The sequence below is a fragment of the Ixodes scapularis genome, unplaced genomic scaffold, assembly GCF_016920785.2.
Source record: "Ixodes scapularis isolate PalLabHiFi unplaced genomic scaffold, ASM1692078v2 PGA_scaffold1__304_contigs__length_218370807, whole genome shotgun sequence".
Taxonomy (NCBI): domain Eukaryota; kingdom Metazoa; phylum Arthropoda; class Arachnida; order Ixodida; family Ixodidae; genus Ixodes; species Ixodes scapularis.
The window spans coordinates 203,116,526-203,130,065 of record NW_024609846.1 but is presented as its reverse complement, the minus strand read 5'-3'; the positions used below and the strand labels follow the sequence as shown (position 1 = coordinate 203,130,065).

The window sequence follows — 13,540 nt, the reverse complement described above, 5'->3', positions numbered from 1 at the left end:
CTCATCTTGGCCTTTAGCGCGACTGTTAACAAGTTCTAAAAAAGACAAAGAAAAAGTGATTTAATTAGCTCAGGATTACATTTTGAGCGAAATATTTACAAAGTTCGAGGTTCCCTGAGTCGTCTTTTGTATTCAATTCCCCCTCCCCTCACCAGTACTTCCTTCCTCTAAATAAACAACGTAGATTATTTTATGAACCACCAGTAATAAAGCGTACTCGCAAAATGTCTATTTGGCATAAGAAAGGCCTAGTATAAATGTTTGAGCAATAAACTGGTCTTCTTACTGTGCGTGACACAGCTAGCACGAACAGAATATTGACATTTTTACGCAAGGGCCATGCAGAATTTAGTGTATAAGAACAAATTGATGCCTTGTAAGTTGGTGCCCAACGGAAGCACTCTTTACCGAATTGGTTGTTTAAAAATAACTTTTGAACCATAAAAATAAAATAAAATTACACCACTTTTTTGGGGGCCACCAAATTTACTGATTCACTCCGTTAGCGTTGATTGTGCAGCGGTATGCGTACATTACGCGACACTGTTAGCGCAGACACGACATCGGCGCTTTTTGCTATTTTCCCCAGCAATGTATCGACTCGCACTAAAATCTACCGCTTAGGTTGAATACTCGCATTAACAGTTTCCTAAACATCATTCACTTCTAACAAGAAATAAAAGTGGGAATCACCGGCGATAGTTTGTTTGTGCTAACTGCGTGGCGTAGGGTACCTAAAAGTTGTTTTACAATGTTAAATACAATTCTGTGTCGCGTTAAAACAAAAAGTCTGCTTTTGCTTTAGTTTCTTTGAGACATTACAAATACTTCGAAGTGGCGGCCCGTGCTATGGTACCGATACAAGCAACATTGAACCATAACACGACACGCTAAACTCGCCAAAAAGGGTTTTAATATTGTCTTTTCCGCTCCATAGCCGCACTCGATAAAGAATGTAAACAGCGAGTCTAGCTTACATTTCGTTGTGGGGTACGAACCGTACGGTTACCGAAGTGGCTAAAAGCGACCCACTAAAACTGTCTAAAATTGACATCCACCCTTGATGCCCTCTCACCTCAGGTGGTTGTTGGGAATGTGTAAATATGAACTTATTACATTTTGCTGGCCATCATGTTCTGCGAGTTAGGCACACAACAGGGCATTTTAGTAAATCGTTTTCAAAGGCCCACTGCCACTTCAGGCGCGCGCTTCAGAGAATGCATCAAAGTGGCAGCGCGAGCTCCCGGTAAATATAGCGTGGCCTGAAAACATAGTCTGCTAAAGTTCTCCAATAATTTGTGCTCGCTGCTAGAAAACAGAGACCTTCTAAAAGAAGATGCCCGCGCCTGGTACAAAGCGCGACACTGTTAGCGCGAACAAGCGATCGCCGGTTTTTCCAGTTTTTCTCTCTGAAACCAAGGGATGTCATCCAAGTTATGATTGCTACGGAAAGAGCTTATTTAGTTCTATATTGTAAGCGATAAAACTTCGTGCTCGCTTATACTATTTAGAAGAAAAATGCAAAAATGCGCCGATGTCGTGTTCGCGCTAGCAGTGTCGCGATGTGTACATCGTTATCTTTTCCATCGATCCCAATTTGAAGCAGATTTGAGCGCAATAAGCCGTTTTTTTTTGTTTTGTTTTTTGAATATGCAATGTTTTGTGAAGTTGTAAGTCATCCTTACATATTCAAGTCACCACTTCTCGCGCATGTGTTTTGAGCTCCTTGATCAACCGAAAATATCTATGAAACGTTCCTTCAATGGGTGCGGGGATGCATCGCAGCTCTCAAGTATGCGTTTACTTTGCCACGGGCTAAACCAAAGACCTTCGACAGCTGAAGTTCGGTGACTGTGCGGGCGCAGCCTTGCAGCTCCGTAAAACCTACACCCGAGGGGCTAGGCTTGGTGAGCGCCAAAAAATGGGGTAGATTACGCGATAGGAGCTGAAGCTACCTGTAAGTCACGAGGTCGCTGCTGCCGCACCCATCGCCCGTCGCTCAGAATGGGTATTTTCTCGGCTTATCCTCTCAGAAGAAGCCGGCGCAAAAGGGGACCTTTTACCTCGCTTCGCCGTGCTACAATACAGGAAGAAAAGAGGGCGAGGAGGACTTTCCGCCAGGCGGAAGAATATTTATGCTGGTCCCTCTTAAAGGGTCCATGAAACGATTTTTGGGTTGGGATAAATCATTTTAGATTGGGATTTTACTAATAGCACATCGTTCAGTGCACCAAAAGAAAAAAGGTAGAAAGTCAAAAGCCTGACTTTCAGTGCGAAAATTTGAAAACAGAGCGGACTATTTCGTACCTCCTCCCCTTCGCAACCTCTCTGCCTTTTTACTATGATACATCCGCGGTCCCAAAGCGCGTCATCGGGTCCAAACTGACGTCACACGCAACCAGACCTCACTTATTCCCTTCACCCCTAAGCTGACATTGTGGTGGAAGCTACGCGCTTGCCGGACCAATCAGCCGCCTCCCTTTCATCACCTGACCTCATTCTCTGCAGCCACATTTGCCACGCTCACGTGGCAAGTGTGGCTGGCCCAACGAGCACGTAGCTTCAACAGCACTGTCAGCTTCGGAATGAACGGGGTGGGGAAAGCAACTTTTGTCTGAATTTTGAGCGACGGGCTAATCTTCTAGGGGGAGAATGGATGTGTCCGGATTACGCAAACGAGAGTGCGAGCAAAAGGGGACTCCCCCTTTTCGTCTTCTTTAACTGTTTGCTGGAATGCGCGATTTATGAGTTGAGGAGGAAAGCTAAACAGGAAAAAGTTGAAAAAGCGTTTCATGACCCCTTTAACCGCCCGGAAGAAGAAAAATCTCTTTTGCGTTGGGTGCAGGGAGAGGGTGAGCCGGTGAGACCTTGAAAAACGAAGAAGCGGCCTCTGAATAGCCGCATGGAGCGTCGCTCATGACTTACAGACGCTCCTTTGAGAGTAAATGTTTCTAAATGTGGCGTGCTTGTTCGTTGTCAAATTCATTAAAATTTTTATATAGAATTACTCGCTAGATTGAACTGGCAGACTGGTGTCTTCGAGTTTGACTTAACTGCAAGGCACATAGATCATTTCCATGTTTTTTTTTTTGTTTTTGTTTTCTATTTTCAGATGCCTTCGACATGTGCATCGGACAAGCACCCTTGGATATGTCACCTAGGCAACGGAAGGGTCTCATGAACAAGTATATAACGGAGCAACTTCAAGATATCGACAGGAAGCTGCAGTTTTAAGCTACTTCTGGGAACTAACTCGGTTTCCGGTTGATGTGATGACGGTGCTGGGTTATTTGCTTTTGTCATGCGTGTAATATATCTGTTTCGTCAACTGCACCTGCTTTCGAGCCCTTCTTTTAGTTCTTTTGCATGCTCCTTTCAGGAAGGGTGTCAGGACTTCATTTTAGTGGAAAGCCTCGGAATACGAAAGGCAGGCCGGGGGTTGCCAGCTCATCTTTTTCTGAACAAAAATTGTACGGGTAAACCTGCATCACAGGTGGACCTTCATAACGGGTTGACCCGCATTCCGGTTCGACCCGCATAACAGGTCAACCCGTATCCTTTCGGCTGCTCCTGAGTCCTGTTTGCGACCTGTTTGCATATGGGCCCCGTATGTCCATAACAGGCACGTAGCCAGGGGGGGTGGGGGGGGGGGGGGGGGGGGGCACATGGGGCCCGGGCCCTCCCTCCCGAAATCTGCCGTTTTGCTGGGACCTCCTCTCCCCCTCCCTCTTTTACAGCATTTTGTTATGGGTGGGCCCCCCTCCCCCCCGCCCCCCCCCCCAAAAACAACATCCTGGCCTGGTCCATAATATCTTAATTACAAAAGCGCAAAGGACAAGGACAGGACAAAGAATGAACAGGACAAGCGCTTACTAACAACTGATTGTTTAATGCTTAATAAGAGAAAGACGAAAATGAGAGGAGATTTAATAAATTAAAATTCCAATTGTTTAATTTCCTCGTAAAATGATTAAAAATTATTTGAGAAAAATTAGGACTGATAGAAAAATAAAATTAAAGTAGTGGTGACAGAAAAAGGATCATGGCAGGGAGCTATGTCTAGATACCTTCTAGACCACCTTAAAAATCTTGAAATCAACGATCCATTTTTGATTCCCAACTCGCAGACATTGATAGAACACCTTAAACAAGATGGCACGACAGTGAGGTATTGGTTTTCGCTTGACGTGGAAGACTTATTTTACTCAGTCCCACACAAGGAAATGTTTGCGGCAACCAGTGCGTGCATCGAGAACCATGGAACTGTGTCCTTCCAAAATCAGTGCGGTATCTCCGTGGAGTCATTCATGGAGCTTCTGAAGTTCTACCTCACCTCCACTGGTGACGTTCAACAACAACACATATATCCAGAAAAAAGGAATATGCATTGGCTCATGCGTGGCACCAGCTCTGTGTAACAGCTTCTTAGCCCAATGTGACAAGAACATAGCCCAGAAGCTCCCAGCAAATCTGGTATCACGGGTATTCAGATATGTTGATGATTATCTTGTCCTACTGCATGAACGACCTAAACAAAATGACTGAAGTGTAAACAATATCTGCACCACGTTCCTTACTCAATCTCAGGGACTAAGCTTTACCCACGAGCTACCAATTAAAAGCAAGCTTCAATTCCTAGATCTTCAGCTGTCCTTTGAAGACAACCATACTTGCTGGACATACAAACCACGGTCCAAAAAATCACTTTTACCATTTGATTCGGCCCATTCTAAAATAATCAAGAGAGGAATTGTAAAAAGCTGCTTCATAGCAGCCTTGCAAAAATCATGCGAGCACACAGCCAAGCAGAGTTTTGAGGCACAAGTTCAAAAACTACAGGAATCTGGGTATACCAGTTTTTTAATGTTCGATGTAGCAGAGAGCCTGACCACTCACAATGAAAGAAGAAGAAGAGATAAGACACGGTGCCCGGCAGTGATACCCTACCAACACAAAGTATCACACAACTTGAAACGAATAGCGTCAAAATATGACATACAGGTTGTAACATCAGCTCCTGACAAACTTAAGAAACTGTGTCCAAAAATCAACTCCCAGAACGAAAGACAAGAACACTGCTCAGTCCAACACGCACATAAATATATCAACTGCAACGTCAACATCGTTTACGAAATTCCGTGCACACGTGGGAGAGTGTACGTCGGTCCATCTGGGCGCTGCGTAAATGTGCGACTACGAGAGCATGAGCTTTCCCTACATGCCTCACCGTCTGGACACTTGGCCACAGATGCCAGAGACCATAAATGCACTCCCCTTTTCAATCAAACGCAAATACTCAAACGCTTTCGGAGCAAGAGATCCAGAGAGATTTTCGAGGCAAAAACTATAATCGAAAAAGGAGACACGTGCATTAGCACACCATCAATTTCACTGTCTGAGAAAGAGATAGGGTACCTCAACCTTTTTTCTTAATCTGGATGCTTTTCTTTAATTTTATTTTTCTATCAGTCCTAATTTTTCTCAAATAATTTTTAATCATTTTACGAGGAAAACAATTGGAATTTTAATTTATTAAATCTCCTCTCATTTTCGTCTTTCTCTTGTGAAGCATTAAACAATCAGTTATTAGTAAGCGCTTGTCCTGTTCATTTTTTGTCCTGTCCTTGTCCTTTGCGCTTTTGTAATTAAGATGTTTAACCAACTAGCCCAACAGTTAATTTTAATCCATAATATCGTATGACCCAAACAGGTCAACCCGTATGAAAATTATGTTTTTTTCAGTAGGGTCGCTCTTTTAAGGGACCATGAAATGAATTTTCAACTTCTTCCTCCTTAGCTTTCATCCTCAACTCAAAAGCGAAATGAGAAATCACGTGGTCCTGACGTGCTTGGACACCGGTGCGACGACGCCTAGCTTCCACCGTGCTTTTTATGCACACCATAGAACTTGTCATTCCCCAGTGACGATAAGTTCCGTCAGGGCACTCATTGGCCACGAACGCGAATTCAAACGGCTTGATTGTTGACGCGCGCGAACATCCGAATTACGCAGTGTTCATGTTCAACGAGTGAGCTGGGTTCGGCTGATGTGCTTGAGCACCGCGGATGCAGCACAGTGAAAAGGTGGAGACCTTTCGAAAAAAGGAGGTGACTCATTCCATGTCAAACGTCCCAGACGTTGCCGCTCGACCCCTTCCGATTTCTAAAAAGAAATTCATGGCCTTTTGCTGCAATGTCCGTAGCCATGCTCTGAAATATTTTCGGCGAAAACAAATTTTGATGACGTGAGCGCAGTTTTAACTTTTAAAAACAGCGTGAAACTAGGCATCACTCAATATTTCATGAAAAATCAGCTTTTTAGTGAAAAACCCAAGAATATTTTTTTCTTAAATTCGCACGGCTTTCGACTTGCAATGTGGTTGGGCTTGTAAAGTTTTCTTTAATTTAAATATTAAAGGGACCATGAAATGACCTTTTTACTTTTTCCAAATAACTTTTACATCAAACCGTCAATGTTCACTGAATGCCGAACAGGCATCCGTTTTCGTCTCGGTTTATTAACTTCTACACAAAAAATTAATGAAATATCGACTTTTTCTTTCTTTCCAACTGACCGCAAAACAAGCCGTGACGTACGCTGTTTCCGGAACCGGAAGTTTTCTCGGCAGTAGGAGAATGGGAGCGTTAGCGGCGACGAGTTGGGGTGCGCCGGTAGGTTTTACTGCGCTGATGTCACCGACGTATTTTCTGAATCGGCGCCTCTCATCGCCGCATCGCAGCTGAGCGAAATTCAATGAGATATGTTGCGCCACAGCGACAGCATGGGACTAGTCCCATACGCCGGTATGCTAGTGCAGCGAGTCTTCCGGTGAAGACTCCAGAAGTCAACCCAACTGTCATTGTTGGTAAAAGGCGGCCAGTGTCAGTCGTTTGCAAAGCGACGTAGATGGAAACAAATTGCCGCGGCGTTTTTCGCGGCCTCGGAGATGCAGGAGCGAGCCGACGTTAAAAAAAGATACGTTTGAACTACGACTGTCATCAAGAGCCACGTAAATACCTGTTCACACTCAGAGCGGACGCGCGCGTTTGATGGAAGTGCCGTATTCGCGCTGTTGGTAAGCGCTTCGGGACCGGTCTTTTACGATTGCAACTCGTTACTGACGCGACACTCGGCAAAGAAAGGTTGGACCGGCATTGCATGTATACCTCCCACGAACTGTTATAGCTCGACAGTGACGTGCAGTCTGTCAGAATAAAAATGGCATACCAATAACAAAGTGTACATACCGTGTTACGAAGGTAATCCACACGGCGTTTATTTTAGCTCTATATCACACAAAACAAGGAGATAGAAACGACGAGAGTCCCTTTTCGACGAGTGTTCGTCAACACTGCCTCGGAAAACAAGGGGAAGAGATTAACCTAACCTCTTAATCTAAAATTGAGGTCAGCGATCAAACTATAATACGGGAAGGGTCCACAAGGGTCGCGCGGGCATATTCCATTCAGCACGCCAGCCGGTCGTAGGCAGACGGTCTTGCGACGAAGCAACGCTGCGCCGAGTCGGAGTGCCTGCTAGGCCTATATTCTGAGCAGCTCGCTTCGTCGGAGTCGGTAGATTCGTGGCCATTGTCGCTTTTCTCGGGTGTTTCTGGATCCAGCGTTCTTGTTCGTCGTGGTCTGTTTTAAGTACTTTTTTTCTTGCTGCTTGAAGTCGGCACGCGCGAGAAAAACACGTAGAAAAATAAACGTTCAGTCAGTCAGAGTTTTGAGAGGAAGGAAATCAAAGGAAATAAAAGTTCGTCGGTCGCCGCGACCCAAGTAACTGAAGTCGGGCCTGCCCTTTTGCGCACGCGCAGTAGTTGCTTCGTTTCCCACACGATAGATGGCGCTTGGCTCTCAGCATTATCAAATTTGGCAATTTTCGCCACACATCTCTAATTGTGCTACAAAATGTGGATCTGAATATTATTTAACAAAACTTTCAGGAAACATTTGCCGGCTATTTATTGTTTACGATCGCGGTGCTGGTGAGGTAGGCTCTTACCCAATAGGCGACGTGGATTCGGCTGACGTGCTCCGTTTCCGCAGATGCATCGTAGTGAAAAGGCGAAGGAAAGAAGGCGCAAAAGAGTCGAGTTTTCTTTTAAACGTTCTATAGCAAATATTTTTTTGGCTCTCTATTTTTGTGTTTTTGTGCTTCTTTTCACACCTTTTACGACGTGCGGTGGATGAAATTCGACTTTAAAATCATTTAATTTTCCCTTTAAAAAAAACTATAAATATTTGAAAATTTTAACATTTTTGTTATTTTATTAAAGAATATATATGATTGCTCCCGGGACTTAATAGAACTTTTTACCGGCTGCTCTGCAGGTACATAATCTATAAAAAATGTTTAAAACCGCTTAATTAAATATCTCACAGTAAACGAAAATCCTGAATTAGCAAAAAAGTGCGTGTTGACGCATAAACAGCCACTTATTTCACCCTGAGGTGGTTCAAGTAAAAATGCAAAATATAGTTGGTTTGGAAGAACAATCGATAATATTTTGGTTCTTAAAGTTTAATCTAAGTAACTTTTGTTTAAAGCGAGAAAACAATTTTTGATGTTGAACTCTCGCACCACAACTCGGAGTCGCTTCTTAACGCCTCTTCGTCGCACAGCACGCCACCTGCATCGATAGCTGACACGATTAGGTCCAAAGAAAGAACGGAGTATCCTGCCGCTTCCCCTTGTCCGTCTTCCGGCTGAAAGGGAAGAAACGGTGGGTATCGTGTAATAATCGGAGGTGCCGCCAGCGCGTAGCAACAGCAGGCTCGTTGTGCCCTTTGTACCAAGGGCGGTTCTAAACGCGATGCCTAAACGACGGGCGACATCAAGTGACCAGGACTTCTCCATGCCATGCGAAAGGTCTGTGGCCACCTGCAATTCCTAAAATAGAATTGATGGCTCTTCACCGTAACGTTTGTGGTGCCTCTCTAATATATTTTTTTGACGAAAAACAAATTTCATGGGGTGATGGCGGTTTGAACTAGTAAAAGGGGAGGTGGAACTAGGAGTCCTCCAATAATTGATGAAAAGTCGGTTTTTTTACGCAACACTGGAATATTTTTGTCTAAAAACCATACGGTATTTGGATTGCTATGTACGAAGGATCATGGTCATGGAATTTGGTATGCTCGAACCAGTTTAAAAAAAAATAAGGAATAAATGAGCATTTCAGCATATTTTTAGTTTTGTTACAAAATATGGCATTGCTGCATGCAACGGTAAATACTCTTATTGACAGACCTGTAGGTAAACTGTACACAAAAAAAGGTTTCAGGCCGTACAACTAAATATCTTGCAGAAAAAGAAAAAAAAAACTAAATTTGTGAAAAATTGCGTTTTGCCGTTTAAAGAGCCGTCAATTCTGCCTTGAGGTGGCCCAAAGAAAAATACGTAACATGGTGATCTCTACAAAAAAAAGTTTATTTCCTTTTGTTCTTGAAAGTTGAATTAAAATAATTTTGTTCTAAACAGGAAAAAAACATTTTGAAGTTGAGCTTTCGCGCAGCAACCTGGCATCGTTCCTTGCGCCTCTTCTCTGCACAGCACGCCACCGTCGAGCCCGGCAAAGCGTGCGACGGTGTCACGGTGTGCGCACGCCGGTAGACAACAGGACCTCGAGTTGTCGGGCACATCTTGGTGGGAAGAGGCTTTTTTCTACTCTTGTTGCTTTATGGCTTTTCCTATTTTGACCTTTTTGCGCGGCTGTGTCCTCCTGAGGACTTCCACTGTCTTGATATCAGCAAATGCTTAGCGCTTCCAGGTAAGAGAGGCTGTTGCTAAGTTAACAGCGAATAATTTTGCGGTTCCCTTGAGGTTTTTCGCAGATGTAAATGCAGTACACCTAGAATGTTTTTGCCGTTCCGTGCCCACCGAAACAAGAAAATGCAGACGCGCAAATTAAGAGCATCCCAGCAATGATCGTAGACAGCTTCGGTCTGTTATACACTGATTTGTATACGCGTAAAATGTTTAATATAGGATCCAGTGTCGACAGATGCCTTTTTCGTCAAGAACTGAATACATGAACGTCAAAATAGGCCAATTAAAAGTGTGGGTCTATCAGCGGTTTAGCATTTCGAGGGATTTGAAGTTTATGATTATTACGACCAACGTTGCGCACTCACCTGTAAAATAACAATCATGCAGTCGTGTTGAGACGATTAACATAAGTTAATGGTTCTCTGCTGTTGTGCAGGAGATCGCGTTTTAAAGGGCAACTCCGCTCAATTCCGAAGATATCTAGATAATGTGTGATTCCGGAATAAAAAGTGCTAGTAAAAGTCACTACGTGATTTGCTTTGCGAAAAATTGGATGTATATTGTTAAATATAATTCTAAACTCGAGCAGAAATTGAAACCGAAACTTCGGCTCCGTCCGGCAACATTGGCCTCGGGCCGCCAAGAATGTTTAATGTCGCGTAAGATATACAACAGATTAGGAGGTATGGAAATAGATGAGGAAGGCACTAAAAGTCTGGGGAGCGACCATAAGAGAATCAAGATCAGACTTGGTGCAGTAAAACCAGAAATGCAAAATCAAAAACAGGAGGGTAGGAATAACTTAAAGAGACACTGACACCCCCAAAACTTTTTTTTTTTTTTTTCATTTTTTGTCACGCGGTTCATTATGGTGTCGGAATACTTCCCAATTAGTATTTTGCTACAGAGTCACGTATTTTTTTAATAAAGCCAAAAAACGCAACTGCTCAAAACCGAAACCGAAACTCCCGTACCCCACGGAGAAGTAAAGAGGATAAAGTGAGTGGCAGAAGTCACGTGGCTGCACTCAACCGCGCGGTTTTTTTTTTTTTTTTCTCCGCACAGAGCAGACGAATTGCGTTCGTTCGCCGTGCGATTCCCAGTTACATTTGTTCCGCTCGCTGTTCTGTACTTCAAGATGAGTTGTTTTGTACATTTAAGTGTTGGCAATTAGTAGTGAGTGCCCGTGGTGAATTCCCGTGATCGACTCCGGAAAGCATACTCCCAAGATGTTGCGAGAAGAGCTGCCTCACATGTCCTGCATCTGAAAGTGGCATTGTGCGGCAGAGTGCACAAGTTTCCGAAAGATCAACGGGTCGAGATCAATGGCTGGCTGCAATTCATTTAGAACAGTTACGCGAAGGTCGGAAAGCGGACGCTACCTGATTCATAAGCTCCTTGCTTTTTGTGGAAAGTGACTACATTGAGTTCGTAGGTGTCAAAAATAAAATCCCATGCCATTTCGTTCAGCGACGTATCGTCCACAACAATTGTTTTTTTGTTGTTTTTTCCTTTCAGTGATAATGGTGAAAAAAGAAATCTAAACAGCACAAAATGCTTGACAAAAAGAAAAAAAGGTACACCCACCAGGGATCGAACCCGCGCCCTGTGCGTGTAAAGCGGACGTCTTTCGACTGAGCTACTGAAGGATTTTTTTTTCTTTAATAAATGGAAATTTACTAATAGCTATTCAGCCAAGTCCAACAGTACACACACAAACAACACAAAAGGTCCAAAAGTCACAGTCCACCTCACACGCCATGGCACGTAGAGTCCCACCCACACACGCTAACCAATGGAGCACAGGCACAGGCCACCAGTCACCAGAATCTCACACACGCGCACGTGAATCACGTGGGGCGACAAACACACATCTTTAGTAGTTCTGTACAAAGTAAAAGGTTACATTGGCTAGAATGTACCATTCACCCAACGCATAAACAGCGATATTTACATATTTACACAATCTAAAAGTGCGGTAGGTTTAAGCACGCGTCAAAGAGGCTAAACCAATCTGGCACCGGTGGGCGGGCCTCGTACACACTCCGCACTTTCGCTACCTCTTCAATGAAAAGCGATCTGGTCGTACGGGGCTGTTCGGCATTTCTGTCGATCATCCGACACTTCCACAAGCTATGCAGCCCAAGAAGCATAAATAAATCGTAAGGGACAACTTCATGTTGTTCAACGGGGAGAAATCGTATACTGTGGTCGGTGAAGTCGATATCCTTTTTCAGTGTTCGTTGGAGAACGTCCCAAAAATACACTGCGTCATTACAGTATATGAAGCAGTGCTCAATGGTTTCCGGTTTGTTGCATAATCGACAGTTAATAGACCATGGAACGAAAAACCCTCTTTCCTGTAGCCACGCTTTAACCGGAAGTGTGGAAGTGTGTAATTGAAAGAAAAATGTTTTTGCAGTAGGCGATACACACATCTTTTTAACTCTTTTCAAAACATCCTGTCCAGGGCTGTCTTTAAACCTTGATCTATAAATCGGTAGTGTGAAAAAATTTTCAACTAAGGCCTGAGACAAACATTTTCTAGAAACACTAAAGAAGTATTCCAAAGAAAACCGGACATTTAAAAACAACAACGTTTCTACAACTTCTTTCCAAAATCCTCTTAGAACACACGAAACGTCATCCGTCGTTGAAACAATCAAAAAGGGCAAATGCGGCGCAAGCTTCGTCTGAACTAGCGAGGCCAGTAGCGGGTGTCTGATATTCCTAAAGAAGAAGAATCTAGATACAAGTTGACGGACAAATAAGTGAGCAAGACCCAACCCTCCACACTCAAGGGGGAGGAATAAATTGTCTCGTCTTATCCGTTCCCACGAGGAACTCCAAATGAAAGTCGCGAAAAGTCGATGGAACGCTTGTATACGTGGGCGGGCACAGTGGAGGACTTGTAACACGTACATAAGTTTAGACGTAAGGAAAATATTGCACACGGCAGCCTTAGTAAAGATGGATAGATTTCGCAGCCTCCAGGCATCTATTTTCCGTTTAATGTTTGTGGCAACTGATGTCCAATATGGCCCACTGTTCCTGGCCTGATCTAGGGGTACGCCAAGGTATTTTATTGATGGCTGATTCCAGTGGATCCCTGCAAATTTGGATGGTGTGGTTCCCCACATGCCTAGCCAAACTCCGCTGGACTTATCATTATTGACCGACGCACCGGTGACTGTGCAAAATTTCTGTGTTACGCGTAGAGCTTCTTCTACACTGTCTTTGTCGGCACAAAAAAAAAAAGCAACGTCGTCGGCATAAGCCAACAACTTCACTTCGGAGAAACAATATTGGTACCCACGAATATTGAGGTTTGTCAGCACGCTCAGGCAAAGCGGTTCCAAGTATAAGGCAAATAGAAGTGGAGATAGAGGACATCCTTGTCTTACTGAAGACCTAATAGCAATCGGTTCGGAGAGAGTGTTATTAACTATGATCCTGGTGGAGCAGTCCTTATAGCATAATTTAACGCCGGAGAGGATGGTGTCTCCGATATTGAGGTGGGCAAGGACTTGAAACAAAAATGAATGGCTGACTCTATCAAAAGCCTTTGAAAGATCGATTTGTACTAATGCAACTTGGTCATTGCCTTCAGTCACACAGTCGAGTACAGACCTGGCAATGTGCACATTAGTCTGAATCGTTCTCTCCCGTATTCCGCAAGTCTGGTGTTCTCCAATTAAGTTGTGAGCTACCACGTGAATTCTTTCGGTGAGTAATTTTGCAAATATTTTGTAGTCAACGTTACAT

General features: G+C 43.8%; 1 protein-coding gene across 1 annotated transcript; it reads right to left on the bottom strand.

The window, feature by feature from the left end:
• Positions 1-11,742: 11,742 nt before the first annotated feature.
• LOC115316110 lies at positions 11,743-12,930 on the bottom strand. The gene has a single exon (XM_040221624.3). It carries the CDS (start codon positions 12,913-12,915, stop codon positions 11,743-11,745), a length of 1,173 nt encoding a protein of 390 aa, XP_040077558.2. The 5' UTR covers positions 12,916-12,930.
• Between the last annotated feature and the right edge of the window lie 610 nt (positions 12,931-13,540).